Genomic DNA, 21,643 nt, shown 5'->3' with positions numbered 1-21,643 from the left:
GCCAGTCTACAGAAGATCGCCAGTTGCTGGGTATGAAATTGCGTGGTGCCTTTTATGTTGATATGGTCCTGCCTTTTGGTGTCAGGTCAGCTCCATATATCTTCACATGTATAGCATATTTAGTGGAGTGGGTGGCCAGTTAAAACTACGATGTCACCTTCCTGGTGCATTACCTTGATGACTTCCACACTCTTGGCCCTCCCGGCTCCTCTGTTTGTCAACACAATCTGGACAGGTCAATTGACTGTTTTTCTAAGCTTGGCATCCCCCTCCATCCAGACAAACTAGAAAGGCCATCGACGTGCCTAATCATCTTGGACATTGAACTGGACTCTCTTAATCTGCTGGCACGCCTTCCTTAGGACAAATTTGATAGGATAACTGCCTTGTTGGAGGATTGGTCACAAAAGCGTTGGTGTAAACGCAAGAAACTGGAGTCTCTAATAGGTCACCTTCAGCATGCCTGCAATGTCGTACTCCAAGGTCGCTCATTCTTGCGCCGAATGATCAACCTGCTATGTGCCTTTCGACGCGATGACCACCCGATTCGTCTCAATCAAGTGTTCTTTCTTGACTTAGCCTGGTGGCAAGAATTTTTCCAGTCTTGGAATGGTTGCAGCTTTCCTCAGTACCCCCAGTGGGCTCTACTTCCCGACTTCGAGGCTTCTTCAGATGCCTCTGGGGCTCTTGGTTATGGAGCAGTCTTCCAGGGTCACTGGTTTTCAGGTGCATGGCTCGCATCACAGGTCTCTCAGTCTATCGAGTACAAGGAACTTTTCCCTATCGTGGTGGCAGCTTACCCCTCAGGGTTTTCAACAGTTTTTGAAGTAGGAGTTGCGTTTATTTGTGTAGGAGTTGCAAGGCCCGGAGGGCCTTGCTCTCTAGGGGGGTCTGGGGGCATGCCCCCCCAGGAAATTTTGAATGTCTAGACTCTTGGAGACGCATTTTCCCGCATTTTGAGACGCAGAACTAGCAAATTTTAGATATCGAAAATACTGATAAATTTTGATGCTTTTAGTAACTTTAACCACAATATTAGGGTACGCTTTAACCACAATCAGGGTTTTTATGTGGCATATTGTTGTAAGTTAATATTTAATGTTAAGATTTGGATTTTAAGACTTTAGTATGTTAGTCATTGTATAGGAATTTATTGTACCTGATGATTTTTTTTTTACCGTGTATAAATAATGATTAAAGATTAGATTAAAGATTAAAGATTAGTACATAATTTGGGTTGAAAAAAGTAAAAGTGATTAAGAAACAGCGAAGGTAATTGAATTTTCAATAAACAACAAAAGCTACTTGTGTATACTTTGTTCATGTAGACCCATGTACTTGGATAGCTGTTTGTCCAGTCTAGACAGAAGCATTTTTTCTTGGCCTTCTCTTGATGCCTGGAAAAGGCTCAAAAACATACTAAAGCTATACACGAACTGTTTTAAACTCAAACAAAATTTACAATTTTGAATATCCTTATTACTTATCGATCACAAACACCGTTCAGTCCTACTACATCATTCAATTGAAGTGAAATATGCAGAAATATGGTAGTATCTACAAGTCGTAACATGGAGATTCTTTGTCTTCTGAGAAAAAGACTTTTAGTAAGAAAAGTCCTCACTATCATCGTCATCATCCTCCCATCCACTGTCATCTGCTTCACTGTTGTCCGATTTGCCATGCTCTTCATCTAGGCAGAAGACTTTTGCTTCCACTTCTTCTTGTTCTTTCTCCTCAATTTGAACTATTTCCTCTTCCGTTTGCGTACCGGCATCTGCTTGGGTAATCTTCGGGAAAACATTACATTATTACCTGCAGCATCCTTTTTCTTTTTCTTGTTTGTCACTGTCAGCGACCACATCTCCCGTAAACCACGCTGTCGCTTTTCTGCCATTTTACCGTGTTCTTGGAGACGAAATGTGGCGTTTTATATAGAGTGGCTTCAGAAACCGCTAACTACAATGTTCCCTGTAACTGAGACCCAGTCTTCGACTCGTCCTCAACGTTTACTCAACGTATTACGTAGAGAACGTATCTTAAAAGCAGACTCAAGCGATGTTTTGGCGAAATTCTCCAGAAAAATTTCAAGCTTGCTTGCTCGCAACAGCTTTGTGAACACTTACCACTTTTTATCAAAAGTTTTTTTTACCATATAATTTACCTAAGGGAAAGTAGGCGTCGCAAATCAAAAAGTTGCCGTCGGATGCGACGGCCGACGGCTGATTTTGAAAACACTCATCATTTGTTGGGTTATTCGTCTTTGATCTTGGGCTGTACATTGTGGACCTTGAAGAAGTGGTCTTGTATACCCAAGTACCTGTTCGTCATTATGGGAACTCGTTATGGACGGTCCAGTTACTTTACTAGTTTGCTGTTCAGTTTTCCACCTCTGGTCCGCCTGGTTTGGTGACTGAGAATGATGGGCTAAGGCCATAGAAGCGTACTGCTCCTGCACTTGCTGGAATTTCTTAAGGGGGTTCTGAAGCGTATTATGTCGCGCCTTAGAAGGTTCCGTACATTTCCTAGCTGATTTGCATATCTTAAGATATACCATTCATACTGTTTTAACCAAATATGATAAAATAATACTACAGGATAGTTAAAAAACTCAGGAATAGGTTTTCAGCAAAACATAGAAGAATGAATAAGACACTAGGCAACATTGAAGCGGTCTAGATGTTTTCGGCGCGTTTTTGATTTCGGGTTGAGGTAAATACTTTTCATAGTTGCAAAACTAGTGTCCAGGTCGTCTTCAATATCAAACGAGTTTTAATCCGTCTCTTAGACCCTGTTTACATAGAGTGGGGTACCCCGGTTTAGTGGGGTAGGTTTCTTTTGTTTTTTGTCCCCCAGAGCGTGAAAACAAAAGAAACCTACCCCACTAGACCGGGGTCCCTCACTCCATGTAAACAGGGTCTAAGTAACTCGCTGTTTTTTTTCTAAATAAAAAAATAAATAAAAATTCCACAAACAATGTAATCTCCTCAATTCTAACAATATTACTACTGATGTAAGAAAATCAACATTGTATACCGCTGCGATTTTTAGGATGAAAGTGGCGCTCTTAAGCATGTTTTTTTCTGTCTTAACAATGACATCTTTTTAGAGCGACACGCTTAAACAAAAAAAAAACGGAAAAGAACAAAGTGTGCTTAACGTTTGAAACAGAGAATAATCGGAGCAAGATAAAAATAATAAATATCCATAAAATGGTTGCGCACACACGAGAAAAACGGAGCGCGTGATTTTACGATTGTTTGATGTGTGTGAACAACTTGTTCCAGATCTGTACTGTTGCCGTTCATACTGTAGCGGATCCGGTATAGTGTAATGTATCCTCAATCAGTTTCCTTTGTCACCCGTCAGGGCCTGGAGGCAAAAGAGGACCAACCTTGGTTAAGTCAAAATTAATCTGACATTAAATTTGCCTAGTAACATACTTACACAAAATGAAAATAAACATTTCTTTAGTTGAAGTATCAGAAACAATGGAGAATGCCTAATTGCTATGTGCAACTGATCCTATGAACTATCCGGGAGTCCCTTGTTTTACAAAGTCTGTTGAAAACAACAAACGTTGTGTTTATCTTAAACTGTTTTAGAAATAAAGTGAATGGCAGTGAGGAGAAGAGTGATCCAGAGATGGACGAAAGACTCAAGAATATAGAACCAAAAATGGTTGAACTGATAACAAATGAAGTGAGTCATAAGTCTTTAAAGGTCAAATGAACCAAAAAATTGACATATTTTCTTTTGTCGCTTTACCTTCACCAAACACTAAAAAGAACCATCCTAAGTGAGATTTGGGTAAAGATTTTTCTTCCCAAGCCTTTATAGAAAGATAAAAGATCAAAATCCGAGCATTCCCGAAGACTTCACGAAAACGTTTCTGAAATGGCCGCGTGATAGACTGGAGACTACGTGACGTCAATGTTGGTCTTTCAGGACGGAAAAACGTTCTGCGCAAGCTCCTGCGCATCCCTTATCGCCTGCGTTTGTTTGTGTCGTTCTGTGAGAGCTCTGACTGAGACTGAATGAAATACACGAGGTGCGAACGTTTGCTCCTTGTAAAGGCTTTTTTGTTTTGTTTCTGTTGTTGTCGTTTTTTCGTCACTTGAAAATTACTTTGGGTTCAGCACAACCAATGTTAGAGTAAAAACAGATCATTCCGTCAGTCTGAGGTGGAATAAAACGTTTTGAACATTTCCAAACAGGTTTGTATTTTTCTGATAATCGTGCATTCGATTTGTGAGTTGATTTAGTGTCCAGTGCTTCGCCTTCTTTCGCCGGGTTGAATAAAAACCTGCTTGTATTCTGTTATTAGTAGTTATGGTTACTTGTTTTACATGCCCAGATTTATTTACCTTTGCAGAACCAGCTTTATCCTTGTCTTCAGTCAAAGAACCGTAACGGCTAACGCATGCGAGTGACTCCAAAACAATCGACTCTTTGCCCGTAAACAATTGCTGGAGCTGGATTTGACTGAAGCGAGCAAAACAAATCCTTATGTGCAGTTTTCTGTATTTTCTAATGATTCAGTTTGCTGAGTTTAATTTTCTTGAATGAAGACCCTCGCATGGACCAGTTCTTAAACGTAGCTAATCTAGCTAAGGGAAAGTTTATTTAATATGACAAGGGGGGGGGGGGGGGGGGGGGGATGAAGATATTGAAACTCGAAGCTTGAAATTTTAGCAGCCCCCCTCGCTAGCGGTTCAATTTTTTAGGAGCCCCCTCCTTGGTAGTCGAAAAAATTTCAGAGCCCCCCCCCCCCTCCTCCTTCAATTCCTTTGCTCCCCTGAAAAAAAAGATCGCTAGACTGTATTAAATATATTTACCGTTATTGTCTTCAATGGTTTATACTATGACAAACTTGAGATACAGTTGTGATACAATTTTCTAAAGCATTTTTAGGATGAACAAGAGTGTAATAATTACTGAGACTACATTTGTTATATCTGTAAACCACGTGATATAGCTGAGTTGCACAGGTCATTAAATTGTTGAGTTGAAAACCATCCGATCTGTATGATGATGTCATGTGTTGGAATTGAAGTATACAAATTTTCGGCGCCCCCCCTCCTAGCGCAACAATTTTTTCAGAGCCCCCCCTTCGGGTGTCTAAAAATTTTCGGAGCCCCCCCTCAATATCTTCATCCCCCCCCTTGTCATATTAAATGAACTTTCCCTAAGTAGTCGGAAGCATGGCTTGGCTGCGAAGCTTGCAACTGGTCTTTTGCTTTTAAGATCTTTAGGTAGTTTGTTTCCGTACAGACAATTCACTTCTTCTGTGTCAGCAGGTATAAGAGCCCTAAGTCTTATGTTTTTTTAATGAAAATTTGTTGTTTTGCAACCTTATTGAAGGTTTTTTTTAGTTGACGTAAGCTGAATTTTATGCATGATGGAATTGTTCTTTGCTTGTCGCACCTCTTTGCCAGCTTAAAGTGGCGTCTATGGTCCTTAAAGTGACCTCAATCGGTAATTAAATCTTATACATAATTAGAAAGAAGTTTTGCAATAATGTAACTTTAACTTTGTTTGAAGGAAATCTTACTTACGCGTAGGTTTTGGACAGGTGTTATGCAGGTTCGACCGTGACAACACAAAGCAAAATTAATCTGCGCGAAACGATCAAGTTTAAAAAACTATGGTTGCTTTGAAACCGATCTTGGGGAAGATTTACTAGATAAAGATGAACTCTTTTTCTGCCCACATATCAACGCCAAAACTTCTACATTGAGGATTTTGTTTATATTTCAGTGATCTGCGAAGCTAGAAGTGTCCGATCGAGCGTGGGTTTTAAAATATCAGCTCGAGTAAGACAAAGTTCAGTGACTTCAAACACATTGTGGGCAAACTTGAATTTCGTAGGGCAGATTATTATACAAAGATATTTTGTTTTTGTGTCCACGGTGGAGCTCCAGACCTTATATATCCAGGAACTTCCTTATATGAACACATTCTGTGAATGTATCTTGAAAAAAATCGGACTTACGCACGCACATTTCCAGTACAACTCAAGGAAATTAGTAAATGTCATAAAGTCCGTTTTACTATGAGTATTCTTCGAGAAAATTAAATAATAAGAAGGTTATAACCACAGCTTGCAACTTTTGAAGACAAATTGCCTGTTCTTTCCAGGTTTATGGCCGCACAAACCACTTCTGCGCCAAGTCGACTCGAAAAACTCTGTTTTGAATTTCCCGCTTTTTTTCACCTGACCAACATTGCCGTCACAAGCTGTTTTTTCCGACAATTTTTCCGACCGCTCTACGAAGACAAGGGCCAAAAAATAGCAATTTTTAATTGCGAATATCTCGGAGATACTTGCTTCAATTGAGCTGAAACTTCATAGTATGTTTATTTGGTACATATTAAACACATTTCACTAGAATTGAACTAAAATAAAAAATGTCGAAATTTTTGTTCATTTGACCTTTAACAATATTCTGCTCATATCTCTTCATATACTAAGTAATGGCATAGCTGCTTTGGCATCTAATAAGAGGCTATGTAACGAAGATATTGCTGTTTTAGGTTAAAGTCATTACTTAGCGCCTTCTACCCACGCACAAAATGCTCCAGTCCAGTGAAGGAGGAGAAGAAGGTATCAAACAAATTTCATTAGGGAGTATAACCATAATAATTTTGGTCATTTTTGAAAGCACAGCATGAAACCTTGTAAAGGGTGGCCCTAGTTTTTGAATGTTTCAATCCGTGTTCATCCTTGCCATCCGTAGCAACAAACGACAAGGAACAGTTTCAATGTGAACTGTAGTCTTAAAGGCAAGTTTCACGGTTCAGCGCATGCTCATCAATCAAAATGGTGTTTTTCTGCCTGGGCATGCTGTGTCGTCTATGCGAGCAATATGATCATGTCATAACGTTGTCAAAGAACCAATTTGCACACTCCCCTGGCAGTCACTTGATCAACTTACGTGCAATAGCTGTAAATTCATCAACCATGGAATAAAACCTTCGGGTAACGTTGGTAGTTTTGGCATAATCCACTAATTTTTTCTGCGATTTTAGTACTCCTCCATCCTACTTTAGGTTACTCTGAAATACACTTCTACTTTGAAATACACTCTGAGATCGCTGAGATATATGTGAGTGGGATTATTAACCGAAAAAAGAAAAAAGTAATTTAATTAACGAGCATGCGCTGAACCGTGAACCTGTACCATTAAATAGCAAAGTGAACCATTATTTCTTGAATTCAGATGTTGCGAAAACACGTTTAAGCTGTTTAAAAAAGTGGCAAATAGCATGACATGCTAGATATCTAACTTATTCTGGATTTCTTGGGCAATGCAGTTCTATTGTAAATCTTGCTGTTTGGTGAAGTTTTCTGTTTTCTGGTGTACATCAGGCCAGAGTTGGTTTCAAAAGCGCAAAGCGTTTTACTAAGTAAGCGTGAAAGACAAATTTGATTTTATCAACTTAGCAGAAAAAGACAACTTGCCAGGGTAATAAGATTTAAAAGCTGATATAACTAATGCTTGCCTATTGGCTTTGATAAAGGGCGGGTTAGCGACCGAAACGCGGTTAACTTTCAATTTGATGTGGTTTTCGGCCTCAAATCAGCTGACTGGTCCATATTAGTTTCTTGTTTACCTTAACATATTACTACCGATTGAAGTACCCTCAGTGTCCCCTTTCAGTATTAATATGTCCCGTGTTTGTCTCCCACTTTGCTTGACACGATCATAAGAGACGACTTGAGATGATAATTTGCATTGTGTAGCAGTTAGTGAACCTTTTTGTACATTTTTTACTCTTAAGATTATGGATCATGGTCCACCGGTGTCATGGGATGATATTGCAGGACTGGAATTTGCCAAGAGTGTAATCAAAGAGATTGTTGTGTGGCCCATGCTGAGACCGTAAGTCTGGTGATAAATCCATATCATATTTACACATAATAAATCAGCTTATAGTATTTAAAACCTACTAGAATTGATAGTTGATCTAGAATACAGTTTTAGTTGACAGAGGTGTCTGTCCTCTTAGCATTCACGTTTCTGTGAATTAAACGAACCTGTTGATACATACATTTTAAAGTCTCTATAAAGTGTCCTCGTCACCTTCCTTGAGTAAATCTCTCGTATCAATCGAATAGTTAGATAATTCTTCGTGCTCAGATTTGGTTTCTGATGGTCTTTAACCAGACCTGTTTCCCTTTATCAAAACCCCGGTTTATTTTTCAGTGACATCTTCAAAGGCTTGCGAGGACCTCCCAAGGGAGTGCTGTTATTTGGACCGCCAGGAACTGGAAAAACATTAATTGGTAAATACTGAAACTATTCGTGTATAATTTCAGAAAGAATAAAAAAATTTAAATGATGAGTACAGAACTGTTTTGTATTTCTCTTGTCACCTGGCAGAAAACAGATAGTGTCGATCACTTGTAATACTTTTACTTTTAAGACCTTCTTCTTTTTAACAATTTTTGGGTGGTAAAGAAAAGGTGTATAAGGTTTTATTAAAAGGATGGAGTATTTAGCTTGCCCTGAACATTGGGTAAAGAAAGTTGCTGGGAGACTCATGTGCAACCTTGTGTTTTAGCAATGACCATGTATTATCGATGAGAACGTGGCCAGGCGGGAAGATTAGGGCGTGAAGTCGTTAGTAAAGTGGGACCGTTTTTAACTCCTCCCTTCGGTTGTATCAATCCTTAAAATCATAGATACTGCTTCCCTGTTTTTCTCTCGATAATTTGTTTTTCGGTTTGCTTGTTTTTGCTTTGTTAAAGATCAATCCTAGATTGTAAAGGGGACAGGAAATAACAATTGTCTCATCATTTATTGTTACTCCGGCAGTGTCTTTCACTGATCCTTGAATTCTACATTAAAGACAATCGAAATATAGTATCTTTCGAAAGTAACACTCCCTGGATCTTTCGATTGGGTTAAAATCTTTGTTAACTTCTCTAAAGTGATCTTAAGTCGTTAAAAAATTATACACCATAAAATAATGATAAGCGAACGTGTTGATTTAGGCAAGTGCATAGCCAGTCAATCTAAGGCCACATTCTTCAGTATCAGCGCGTCATCTCTTACATCTAAGTGGGTAAGTGTACACTAATAATAGACAACTTATTTAATGTAATGTCGCAAATGAGAGGGCAACACTACAGTACCAGTCCTCTTTTCGCACAAAATGTGATGAACAGTAAGTTCGGACGTGAGCAGAAAATGGCGCGCCACTGGCTACCCTTATCTGTCCATTTATGAGCTTACTGTATGATATGTGTGACAAATGAAGTAATAACAGAGGTAGAGGTTGATCACATGCACCACCGTGGAAACTTCCCCTACCTTTTTTAAACAGTAGTGTGGTGCTCTTACGTCCACTTCGAGTTCAGTGATAAAGTTGACTATGCCACCACCTAATGAAGTGATATGGACTGGGTGATGTTATACATAGCCAGCATGATCTTACCAGTTTTTGAAAGACCTCGGTTGTTGGTCTGGCCGGTGTTTAAACCCGAATCTCCCGCTCAGCAGGACTGGTGCTATTTTAATTGAGCTATCCGGGCGGCATTATCTCGTGTAGGCGTTTTCTGCTTACACGGTCTATTTATTTTGTATCTGTATTATAGGTAGGCGAAGGTGAAAAGATGGTTCGTGCGTTGTTTGCTGTTGCCAGATGTCATCTGCCTGCTGTTATTTTTATTGATGAGATAGATTCACTGCTATCTCAGAGAACTGATGGAGAGCATGATGCCTCAAGAAGGATAAAAACTGAATTCCTTGTTCAACTGGCAAGTGTTATGCGCAGTAAAGTATTGACAACAGTGATTGTTTATATAAGCTTTCATATTATGATGAAATAGCTTATCTCTGCACTTTTGTATTAGTGTGCAAAAATAATAACCTTCACGGTAAACATTCTTTACCGAAAACGATTTTTCTTGAAATCTACAATAACTTCAAGGAATTTACCGCAAAATCTTGTCGTGTATTTTACCTCCCCCTTGACACTATTAAGATCAGAGCTTATAAACGTTCACTTTTTTCTCAGAAATGTGTAACAGAGACCTTTTTTCCTTCTTTTTATTTCAGGATGGCGCAACAACAAATTCTGATGACAGACTTCTTGTTGTTGGTGCTACAAACAGGTACTTTCACTAATGTCAAGACTGAATACACGCAATGGTGAATTTATCGATAATTTGCTATTCTCTCTCGGTAATGAGCAAATTTGCCATTTTACCAAATTAGCATTTTCTTTCAGACTCTTTTGGCAATAGAGGGCTTTTAAGCTGAGTTTATTCCTGGCAAATAAGCTCAAAAAAGGATAACAAGCCCGTCGTTTGTGATATACTTGGCGGTATTCTTTCAAATTCGTCACCTTCTCTTTCATTATTTGCAGTGCAGAGACACTGATCATTTTCTGTTGTACAATCTTGGTATATCATTATGAATGAAAGTACCTTACCTCGTGATGAAAAGATGACAGGGTTACACAGATTTAACGCGTCGTTTTTCATTTGATGGATAAGTTGGACGTTGTTTTCCTGTTCTGCCAAATTTCTATTTAAGTAGCTATATGAAAGCTCTTTTATTGAGGTTTTCTATTTACGCCGATAGGCTTGTCTTTTATGGGGCAAATCAATTCAGTGGTTGAACTAACTGGTGTCTACATTTTATTGATAGGCCTCAAGAGATAGATGAAGCTGCAAGACGTCGCTTAGTAAAAAGATTGTACATTCCCTTGCCTGATGCTGGCGCTCGGCAGCAAATCATGTACAATTTGTTATCACAACAGAGTTACAGTCTCTCTGAACAGGAGATCAAGAAGATTGTTCAACAAACACATGGTAAGAGTAACAAAAAAAAGAACAGCGAGTGAAAAGTCTGTATTATAGGTCTTTTAGGTCAGGAGAAGATGATTTGTCCTTTTCAGCCGTTTCCTTTTTGGTAGAGTTACCTGTAAAACCGCAAGTGAAAAGTCTGAAATATAGGTCAGAAAGAAATTCGTGGTTTCCGTTTAACTATACCCTTATCGTCTATTTTTATTCCTTTTGGTAGAGCTCGCCCCCTCAAGTCTCGTGGTGACAACTTGCCCTTTTGACTGATTGAAAAGGAGCAGATAGAGCATATGGGTTCATATGGGTTCATTTCTTATAGCGACGGTTTTTTTACTCAGTTCCTCTTTCTTTGCAGGTTATTCAGGCTCAGACATGGCTAACCTTTGTCGCGAGGCGGCTCTTGGACCGATAAGAAGCATCGCCGATATTCAGTGTATTGAAGCTGATCAGGTGCCGTGTTACTTTCTTGCTTGGATCTTGCGTTGTTTTAAAGACTACTTTTTATGTGGTTATAATTTTGTTATATTTTTCACTCTCACTCGAATACGTTTTGTAACCAACCGCCATTCATCCTTAAAGAACCAAAGGCCCGAGTGGAGGCTGCGGACATATTCTTTCCAACACTTTGTGGGTGGTTGGCGACGACCTGAAAACCTGACACTTAAAAAACGTCTTTCACTTTATGGGCACGTTTTGTGGTCCATATTTTCAACATTCCGTAAACGTTTTTGGGCTTCTTTTCTCTTCGGAAGAAATGTTTAGTCAGTCTTGACTCTGTTGTGATTTGTGTTGCACTTACATTGTTACCTCTGCGTCCTGCGTCCCTGACGCATAAAAATCCCCAAAGACGCAAAATAATTCATGGCATGCGCAAAGATCGATTGATCGACCTGAGCGTGTGTATTTGTAGAAAGATCCCGTTCGTGTAATTTCTGTGGCAGTTATTTTGGCTGTTGTTTAACGATGTACATATATTTCTTTAAGCCTTTTTATGCTTTAAATAGTGGGACTATATTTTAATTTCAGTATACTGTAAAACAGAGTCCCAGGACTCACCATAACTATTTGTAACAAAATCACTGCTTAGTTGCCTTCTTTCATATTTAAAGTTACTCTCCAGATAGGGAGAAAAGCAACAACAGCAAGAAACAGTTTCATGTCGGAAAGGTGGAAAGGTGCTCATTACAGGGGGAAGCAGGGTGGGAGGGTGATAAGGGCGTCCTGCGGTCCCGGGTTCATGTCCAACTCTGACCACCAACTGGCTTGGTTTGTTTCTCCGTGGTCCTGAATTCAAATCCTCGATCGTGCTTGTAAATAACCAAGTGGTTACCTACTGCCTGCTTGGGTCTTTAATCCTATTATATTCTATTAACATTATTTGTTTTTAATTATTTGTGTGGAGTGTCTGTAACGTAGCTAGAACTGAGCTTATTGGATCTTTACGCTTTTTGCAAGAATCTTGCATATGTATGTTCAGTTAATCTCTAGTAAAAAAGAAACCATTCGGGTTTGAGTAAAGCTTATTACTCTGCCTTCAATACCTGGATAATTACTGTATAGAGGATGGTTGTCTATCCACACCTTTCGGCTTCCTTGTCAGAGAATAGACTTACGAAATAGTTGGTGGGCCGCTTATATTCTAGGCCCGATTAACAACCTTTCATATATTTATTAGAGATATATCCGAACGGGCGTTTTAAAACAACAGTCTTTTGAAAAAGTACTTATGATACGTATTTATAACTTAAGATAGCGCCTTGGATCCGACCGCTAACCCTGGTTTTAATAAATCCATTATTATTTTACGTGATTAGGCCAGCGGCGGGAATGGTGATTAGTCTGACCCCGTTTTTTTTTTTCAGGTTCCACCCATTGTTTTCAGGGATTTCGATGCGGCGTTACACCAAGTACGTGCCAGTGTGTCTGAGAAAGACCTTGATTTGTACCTGCAATGGAACAAACTTTATGGCAGTGGGGCAAAGTAACCTTCTATTCTAGAGGTCAGTAAAGTATGCACTGGTTAATGTCATCAAACAAAATTATTGCCGTCATGATTCTGGAACTTTATTTTTAATCACCAACTCATTGCCAGAGTTTAGTTATTTGATATGTATGAATATGTATTAATTTAAGAATTACCTAATAGCACGCTAGAAACCGACTTTTTTAGGGACACTTCTTCTTGCTAATTATAGCGCTCGTCAGTCGGTCGTAGCTTGAGCCCAAAAAACGTTAATGAAGGAATCGTTCACCTTTTTAAGCCTTTTTACGCCAGTTTAAAAACATGAATCATGTTAACAATTTTGCTACGTTATACAAGCTATCAGACAGTCTAACTTTGTATTTGACTAGTTCATCTTTCTATGCCATTGATTTTTCCAGCACCTGCTCGATCCACTTTCGGAACACGCTCACCCGAGTGAACACGGTATAATGATTGCTTGATGAACAGTCCGGGTCTCCCCAGCTAACAATTCCATGTACTACCCACTGACCAGCGGTGTTCTTACACTGAAAAGGCCCGCCGCTATCTCCAAAGCACCCACTGGTTTTAGTTCTGCCCGCGTCTCCCGCGCATAGCATTTTGCTAGTTACTATCCAGGTTCGATTATCCGTATGCAGTCCGCCGTTTGGTGAAGTGTCCAGTTTAGCTGCGCATGCGCTGTTGGAGACGACGGGCATCCGAGCTTGTTGCAGGACTGGAGCGGATTTTCCTTCACCAAACATTTGTCCCCAACCTAATGCAAAAAGAAAACTATATATATTAATGCAGTCGTATTTTTTTCTGGTTATATAATACTTTTCTGGAATTTCCATCTCGACTCAGAAAATGCATAGACTTAGTAACATCCAGGTCCATCTGTAAATATTATGTAAAATGATAACAAAGCAGCTTAGTTTTTATTTTAAATTCATTACACTAACGATACACTATCCCAAATCATTGTCGTGATCTTCGTTGAGCTGCTAGATTCAGGAAAATCTCAAGTACATGATCAGCAAAAAGTTGTTATTTTAAACGTTTTTCTCTTTGTAACGATTAAGTCTACAATATTCGGATGTGATATAACATTTAAACCTGTGATATAACATTCATCTCCAGGAGGTACATCTTGGAGAAATCCAGGTAAACAAGCTGTATTTACAGCATCGCTTGGTTTGGCAGGCTTAGACAGATGAAATAATGCAATATCATTCTCATATGGGACTGGGTGGGAGAATAGAGGTTGTTTAATGATGCTCTTGACTTTAAACTCTTGTTCCAGACCCTCCTTCTTGTATCGGTCCACATCACCAATCACCACCTTGAATTTGCTGGTATCTTCATCTAACACACAGTGAGCAGCGGTCATTACCCACTCTGACGCCACCAGTGTACCTCCACACAAGTGATTGTTGTTGAATTGTAATCGAGCTTGCCATGGCCATTCTCCTAGAGTTGCATCGGCTCCATTCACCACACGTGAAGAGGAAGTCGAACTGTAACCACAGCTTGCTGTGTGAAACAAGCAGAAACAAACAGTAAATGCTTCTGAAGAAGGATCACCTTCAGCACTGTTTGAATTTTTGGTCAAACATTGATTTCCAGTTATTTAGTACTTATGATCATAATGATCGACATTTTATCTATAGAGACCTAGAACCAAACGTTTCTCAGGATTATACTTAACTGAAACGGCGAATGTATAATTTCAAGAACATCCCGTGCCAGGAACATTAGCTGTATTTCTATTCTGGGAAGTAAGTAAACTGACCAAACTGAGGCCCGCTAGCCCGGCCGGCCGGCAATGGATGATGATTTCTTTACCTTGGTTTAGGGTTGCTGCTGGTAGTGATATGATATCCCTGATAGGTCCAATTGGGGGTGGCATATGATATTCCGTATTTCCTAAATTTTTGTTCTCCTGTGTGCCTAAAAAGATAATAAACTACAAATACTCATTTTGTTCAGTATCAGTAGTATGGTAATGCCACGGTATCGGTGCTATGCTTTTCAATACATTGAAAATGTCTCACTGTAGTGCCGAATAATTAGCAGTTATTAGATTCGCCTTACGTACAATCTGAAAAATTATTTCCGACGGATCTCGGAGTTGATACGGTGACCTTTACTTACTGCGTCGTGTAGAAGATCATAAAGTTTTTCCCCTTGACTGGATACTTGTTTCGTGTAAATATCATTGCAGTAACTAATACAGAACAGTATGAGTGGTTGTCCTTAAAAAAAACTGGAAGATTCTAGCGGCTATCATGGAGTCTTGGTCGCCAGTGGCTTAACTAGTTTCCTATCGTGTCGAAATTATTACATAAAGTGGGTAAATTCTGATTTACCCCGATTTTGCCTTGATCCTTCCGCTGTCTTCTCTCCAGCCCCTTAAGAAAAACAAAAACTTCTTTAGAAAATAACCTACGAGGGTCGGCATTGATTCCACAAATAACATGTAGAGGTCTGTCAGAAAGATTTTTTCTCTCATTAATCAGCTCTTAAAACTAAGGTGAGGAATAAACACCTCTCATAATTTAGCCTACATCGCAGGTGTTCGAAAGGGAAGGGTAAAGCGAGTCAGTAGCCCCAATGTCTTGCCCCCTTTCCTTTTGGGACGTCTGCCACGTAGTTCGTTATTCATAATTCAGTAACTAGTATAATCTGTCAGAGATGAAGGTTTACCACGTAACTCTACCACAGCTGGTTCAATGTCCTCGGTGAAGTCGTGCGGTTCCTCTGGGGGGAGGTGACCACGGCTAATGATGTGATGCCGGGCTAGAAAATAAGGAGAATCAGATAACAGTTACTGTGTTAAGCCAGTCTAATGTGGCGGGCTTTGAGGCATGACACCGCGATCACATTTTCGCTTTTGTAATTTAAACGTAGCCGGGATGGTTGAAGAAAAGAAAGTGAAAAGCCATTACAGTCAAATAAAGCGATCGTGAAAATTGTCAGTTTTCCAGATTTTCATCCCTAATCCTTATAAAGTTTCGTATACTTTAAACATCCAAAAAAAATAAACCTCTGAGTGAAATGAGAGGCTCTCAAAACGAAAAAAGTCTCCATAAGCAGCCGGATTTGCTACTTGACCGTATGAGACCTGAATACCGGACATGAGCTTGTGTTAGAGACATTAGGATGCTACAAATTTCTATGAATTAATGTCCAAATATTATTATTTGCATAAAATACTAACCGTTGACAAAACATTTACATCTTCTAGGGAACCCCTCTAAGTTAAAGATTCAAAAATCGTTTGGAGGGAAAAAGGAGGCCCCTGAACTTTGGGCCCTTTCAGAGTGTACAATATTTTCGTTTCCGTAGTCAGTTTTTTTTTTCACAGCAACTAACAAAATCGTCCCTATATCTAGCAAAATCCGAGTTGCTTTTGTTCGCTGCCATGCGGAGAATTTACCCATCATACTTGGCTTGATTAAAAGCCTGCCACTACTCAGTTAATAACTAGCGTTCGAGAGGGTTTTCAAATACTTGATCGGACTAAAAACTTGACTTCTTGAGTGTGATATAAAATTGCTTAGTGTTGCCTATGAAGAAAACAAGCAATTGGTTAGCCTGGGTTGTGGCAAATGCTGAGAAAAGAGCTAGTAAATTCCCTAAAATTTGTTCCCCCTGATATATACTCAGTAGCTGAAAAATTTCACAAGACCAGCGACGGAGGAGGGTCAGTCGAAATATCTATTACACAGTTGTCCTTACAGCTATATAAAAGAATTTTTGAGATATATTCAGGGCATTTAACCAGCAGGTTTAGGAATGAGTTTCACGAGTAGCCTTCCAAAAGTTGATAAATATATAAAAAAAATGAAAAATAATTATGTTTCTAATTTAGGTGCTAAAGGAAATCAAATGCACAATAATAAAATACATTCGGTAACAACCTACTTCGAAATATAATAGCAGAATTCTACACATGACAAAAAACGGCGCCGAGAGTACACCGAAAAACCAATGCAGAGCACTGGATATGTATGTAGAGCAACCTGTAAAACCTTCCGTGAAAAGTGCGTTTTAAGTTTACGGCGTCGCTTTCGAACTATAATAAACTATACGCTTTGTGTGTTTTGATAAATATCAATGTTTATCCATGTTACCTTCAATTATCCTTAAAAAAGCCGCAAAACTGATCACACTGATGATCAGTATGGCATAAGCTTTGGAGTAGTTTGGTGAATTTATCATCGCAAGTCCCTGAGACCAAACATCGAGCGCTTTTTCCTCGAGGCTTTTTTTCACCGCTTGCTCTGATGAATATATAATATAAGGTTTATATATATAATTGTTTCAGACTGATCAATTCATCACAAGAGAGTCCTTTATCTATAAACAACAAACCAGGTGGCCGTAAAATTGTCATTTCCATCAGTCGGCTATCTTCTTTCAACCTTATGGCTAAATTTTCTCTTTTTTCTTCTGTGGTTTAGGTTGCTGTTAGATCATCATTGCTGTTTTATGTAAAACCCAGTGAGATAAGAATTGTCAGCCATACAGTTTTTTGCACAAGAGCTAAAAACAACGCGACTTAGTTCTCGGCAGATGGTTTAATAGTTTTATTAAAGAAGCAATTTCGTGTTCAAAGTTTAAGGCTTGACTTCACGATACTTGAATCCAAAAAAGTTATATCAGAATCAGCGATATTGGGAACTCAGAAGCACGCATAATAAATTGTGAAAAAAAGGGCTGGATTTTTTTTACATGGTAGGAAGCTTTTTGATCCGTCTACCTGTCAAACTAACGAACGCTTTTTGTCCGGTGAAATATAATGAACTTCCTTTGCTTCTTTTGCAAAAAATTATAATAAGTAATAAAACATATTTCTCCTGATGGCTTTCTTCATTTTATGTCCATCATTTTACCACTGTGGCATTAATATCATCAAACTAATAAACCGAATATTATGCCCTATTGGTGAATACGACAAAACTTGACAGTTAATCCTCATCCTTTATCATCCAAAGCTTTTGCTGTGTTTCACCTTAAATTAAGTGAAATATACTTTTATGTCGTGGTCAAAACCTAGAAAAAATCGCAAAAGGCTGAAAACTAAAAAAAATTGGCTTCTGTTGATCACTATCAGCCAGTTTTTCTCATGTTTACAAATTTCGCATTTTTTCCCTTCCGGCACTCCTAACGCAGTTGTCTTCGTTTTGCATACATGAAACATAAATGGAACACGTACAAACGCTAGTGCGGATCCATTACGACGCGACAGGTTTATTTAGTTTTAATGATTTAATGCATCATGAGAGGGACAGCTGGTACAGAACCACGAGGTGAAATACACTACCAACAATAGGCAACCCTCAGGCGGTTAAGCCATATCTAAAGCTTTCAAGACCATGTTAGTCCCGGCGGCAGTATATCGCCTTTTCGTTCAATGAAGCCTTTTGCCTTGCCAGATGTATGTCGGCCGTGTAGACAATTTAGAACTCAAGAGAGAGAACTTGTTTAATGCATTCTTTAAATATTTTTTAACACTCTTGGATCTTAATGCTATATTTTAATACAGATTTTATGATGATCGCAGCTCGTTTGCAAATCTCTTTTCACTCGTTTATGATTTCATCGATCCATTGTCGGAGGGCACTGACTCGAGCAAACACACTGTAGTGATTGGCAGAGGAGCACGAAGGGTCACCCCAGCTGACGATACCCTGCTGTATCCACTGGTCAGCGGAGTTTTGACAAACAAAGGGTCCTCCACTGTCACCAAAGCAGCCACTCTTAATAGTCTTCCCAGCATCCCCTGCACATACCATGGCGGAAGTAACTGCAGTTGAAGCGTTAATGGCTGAGTTCATGTGCATGGTCTGGCACACACGGTTGGATACCACACGCATTGAAGCTTGCTGCAGCTTTGTAGCAGCAGAACCAGGATGATCCATCTGTCCCCAACCTATAAACAGAATAAAGCGAGAATTTCATTTAATTTCAGGGATCTGTTTAAGGACCCCAATCCATGGAAATGGGAAGGGAGGGAGTAAATATATCCATCAGACCATATATTAATGATTTTTTTGCTTACATTATTATAAACGTTCTTCCCCGCGACAAGTCGCATGAAGTCATCGTGTAGGATATTACGCTTAGAAATGAATAGTTGTGTTGCACTTGCCTTTGAACCATGGAATACCTCTTTTAATCCCTGGCTTGTTCAAATTGAGGACCGAACAAGCGGCGAGCAATAATGACAGCCTTGACAGGAAAGTGGACGAAAACTTTTTGCATGGCAAAAATTATTTCCTCAGTTTAATTGAATAAACAACTTACATCAGAAATTGAGAGACGTAGAGATACTGTTTCAATCCATCAGTCCCTACGTGATTAAAAGTTAGTCCGGCATCCTGGATAAGGTCTGTTGAATGTGGAACGGCGAAAAAGGGTGGAAAACAACTTTTATAACAGCCTGCAACAGTTGACCCCAAACCCTTTGGCTTCTTGAGAACATCCCTGACGTTATTTTAAAAGTGGATCGTTGACCAGCGACGGTGAGTCAGTCAGTCAATTTTTCCAAAGAGTTTTAAATAATAAATGAATAAATTTTACCCGAAATGAAGCACTTGGTCCCAGCTGGTACCACCTCAGAGTAACGTGGTAAACAAACGGTGTTCACAAAAGAGTTTAGAGTGGCTGGCCTTGTCAGCTGTAACAAAGCTATGTCATTATTGATAGGAACTGGCCAGTTGTACTTAGGATGCACCGCTACACGTTTGACATTAAACATTTGCTCAGTACCGTCAGGTTGCTCCCTGTTGAGATCACCAAGCGTCACGCTATAAGCAGTGGGATCGTTACTTGAGATGCAGTGTGCAGCAGTCATCACCCAGTCACGTGTGATAAGAGAGCCACCGCAAGTGAACCCTGTACCCCTGGTAACCAGTTTTGCTTGCCAAGGCCATTCCCCTGCAGTAGCGTCCTTTCCACCAATCACCCGGCCCCCTGCTGCGGTGACCTGGCCACACGTTGCTGTGAGCAGATAAAATGCTGAGAAAGCTTGATAATTTTTCAGGAAGTATAGAGAATATTGAACTGTATCATAATATCATTTTACTCTGGAACTGAAGTGAAAACTTCAGTATTGATAATTAAGTAAATACTGAATGGAAGGGAACAAACTGAGCAGAAAAACTTTATTTAAAATGCCTTATTAAACACGAAACAAACTTTTTATTGAAAACGCATTTAAAATTTCCCACTTACGCGAATTAATGGAATTGGTCTCGCTGTCTTCAACGGTATTATCTTCAAATGAAGAACCTTCATTGTGAACAGAAGAAAATAATGAGCATCTATATCACATGAACTGCTTATATCTCTTAACTGAAACAATCAGATCATTGAGCTGAAATTATTCTTGATTTTAGTGGCGTGTCATAGGTAGGAGAGCGTAGGGACTAAACTGTGACATAGAATGAAAATGATGTGAAATGCGGAGACATAAATGTAAACGAAGATATGACCGTCGCAGTTGTTATCTCAACTTATGCAATTGCAGCTCATATTAAGCTGAAAAAATTTTGAGGCTTCAATATGGTACCCTTAGCGGCCTTTGCGTTAGCACTGCAATGCTCTACCAAATGCAAAAAAATCATCATCTTCATTCTGTTTATTCCTTTTCCAGGTTAAGAAGATTATAACCTGCGATCAGGTGCTCCTGCTTTCCCTTTTGTTTCAACAAATTAGCCTGTTCCAAATTTATAAGTCTTCAAGGCATAGTTATTAGACCACTGCAGCCTTAGTTAACGCAGAGGCCATGCGCTCTGTCAAATCCCGTTGAAGCCCTAAAAATTTTCGCGCTGAGTTAGTTAATTGCTTAATGATTTCGATTACAACAAAGACGCTCATGTCTTCATTTAGATTTGCCGGAAATGTGACTGTTGATTCCCTGATTCCCTATTATGCGAATGTGTTTTACAAGCTTGAACTAAATTCAAAATTGAGGATTATAAAAAGTTAAAAACTATCCTTATTTTGTTACAAAAAACAAACCGTCTGACTTAAAGCTTCCCTGACTAATGATTCGTGATCATAATAAGCATGATAGCGCTTTTGGTCTCTAAAACGTCCGGCATCGTTAATGGTTCCAGCTTTGTCTTAGTGTAAGTTAACTGTACAGTGAACAAAGTTTCAGTTCACGTGGAAAATTGTTTACTTAAACAACAAGAAAGTCAAGCGTGTACACGCCAATTAGAAATGAGTTAAGCAGAAAAGCGCTCGTGAGTCTCTCGCGGTTTTTATAGTAGCAGCCTGTCGCACGACATCAGTGTTGATCGATTACAAGAAAAGCTCGCGCTCGTACTTTCGAAAAACCCGCTTACCTTGTTCCGAAGACGTAATCCGACCAGATTCCCCATAACTGAAAGTTGAATAATAGACCACCAAAAGCAATGAAAATGATTTTAACAACACCATCATACGCGGCTGATAAAGCAAGCAAACTGTAGTGTACCACAGCTGCCGTCCGAACTGCGGGCTGCTTTGTTTTATACTTAATGCTTTATGTATATTTGAGCGATACAAGCCGACAGGGCTGGCGCCAACACAACATTTTAAATGGAGATTTTCCGTTTGTTAACTCATTTAATCAGTTAAGAGGTACAGGTGTGTTTTAGGAATGAACTTCAGCTTAGAAAGTCGTGTTAAATGTGAGTTTTTCTGAATAATTTAAAAATAATCTAATAAATAAACCAGAAAATACAACGAATAAGAACGAAGGTGAGATACAAGCTCTCTTTTGCTTTTAGGAGAGCTGATAATGAGACAGCTCGTATATTAAAGAACGACAAAGTACTCACAACTGAGGGTTGTCACGCTATTATCAA

The 21,643-nt window shown here is 39.2% G+C and overlaps 2 protein-coding genes across 5 annotated transcripts in view; one reads left to right on the top strand and one right to left on the bottom strand.

Annotated features, from left to right (window-relative positions):
* The window catches only part of LOC140934434 (fidgetin-like protein 1), a 29,995-nt gene extending 15,774 nt beyond the window's left edge, over nucleotides 1-14,221 (top strand). Inside the window, exons 11-20 of the mRNA XM_073384061.1 lie at nucleotides 3,606-3,702; nucleotides 7,786-7,886; nucleotides 8,211-8,290; nucleotides 9,002-9,072; nucleotides 9,605-9,766; nucleotides 10,068-10,123; nucleotides 10,662-10,825; nucleotides 11,172-11,266; nucleotides 12,679-12,816; nucleotides 14,083-14,221. Coding sequence (XP_073240162.1) covers nucleotides 3,606-3,702; nucleotides 7,786-7,886; nucleotides 8,211-8,290; nucleotides 9,002-9,072; nucleotides 9,605-9,766; nucleotides 10,068-10,123; nucleotides 10,662-10,825; nucleotides 11,172-11,266; nucleotides 12,679-12,801 — 949 coding nt within the window. The 3' untranslated portion in view covers nucleotides 12,802-12,816; nucleotides 14,083-14,221. The remainder of the gene's footprint in view (nucleotides 1-3,605; nucleotides 3,703-7,785; nucleotides 7,887-8,210; nucleotides 8,291-9,001; nucleotides 9,073-9,604; nucleotides 9,767-10,067; nucleotides 10,124-10,661; nucleotides 10,826-11,171; nucleotides 11,267-12,678; nucleotides 12,817-14,082) is intronic.
* On the bottom strand, nucleotides 12,856-21,320 carry LOC140933046 (chymotrypsinogen B-like). Of its 4 annotated transcripts, XM_073382561.1 has the most exons (7): nucleotides 21,140-21,317; nucleotides 20,022-20,078; nucleotides 15,486-15,578; nucleotides 15,149-15,190; nucleotides 14,625-14,729; nucleotides 13,896-14,312; nucleotides 12,856-13,554 (listed from the first exon to the last, which is right to left on the bottom strand). In XM_073382561.1, the coding sequence occupies exons 1-7, from the start codon at nucleotides 21,234-21,236 to the stop codon at nucleotides 13,178-13,180; spliced, it is 1,188 nt and encodes a 395-aa protein (XP_073238662.1). In that variant the 5' UTR covers nucleotides 21,237-21,317; the 3' UTR covers nucleotides 12,856-13,177. The 4 variants fall into 4 exon arrangements, with proteins under 4 accessions (XP_073238662.1, XP_073238663.1, XP_073238664.1 ...); XM_073382562.1 differs by lacking the exon at nucleotides 15,149-15,190 and having other exon boundaries at nucleotides 21,140-21,320; XM_073382563.1 differs by lacking the exons at nucleotides 20,022-20,078; nucleotides 21,140-21,317 and adding an exon at nucleotides 16,916-17,115.
* Between the last annotated feature and the right edge of the window lie 323 nt (nucleotides 21,321-21,643).

This window comes from Porites lutea, chromosome 4, assembly GCF_958299795.1.
Source record: "Porites lutea chromosome 4, jaPorLute2.1, whole genome shotgun sequence".
NCBI classification, from domain to species: Eukaryota; Metazoa; Cnidaria; class Anthozoa; order Scleractinia; family Poritidae; genus Porites; species Porites lutea.
This window is presented reverse-complemented; position numbering and strand designations above follow the sequence as displayed.

What these genes read in the sequence shown, in the direction of transcription:
- LOC140933046 (XM_073382561.1), bottom strand. Translation starts at nt 21,236, where the DNA reads ATGATGGTGTTGTTAAAATCATTTTCATTGCTTTTGGTGGTCTATTAT. An exon ending in GACCAATTCCATTAATTCGC is followed by an intron (nt 15,579 to 20,021) that starts GTAAGTGGGAAA and finishes CTTATTTTCTAG; the next exon opens with CCCGGCATCACATCATTAGC. An exon ending in AGCTGTGGTAGAGTTACGTG is followed by an intron (nt 15,191 to 15,485) that starts GTAAACCTTCAT and finishes GTTTTTCTTAAG; the next exon opens with GGGCTGGAGAGAAGACAGCG.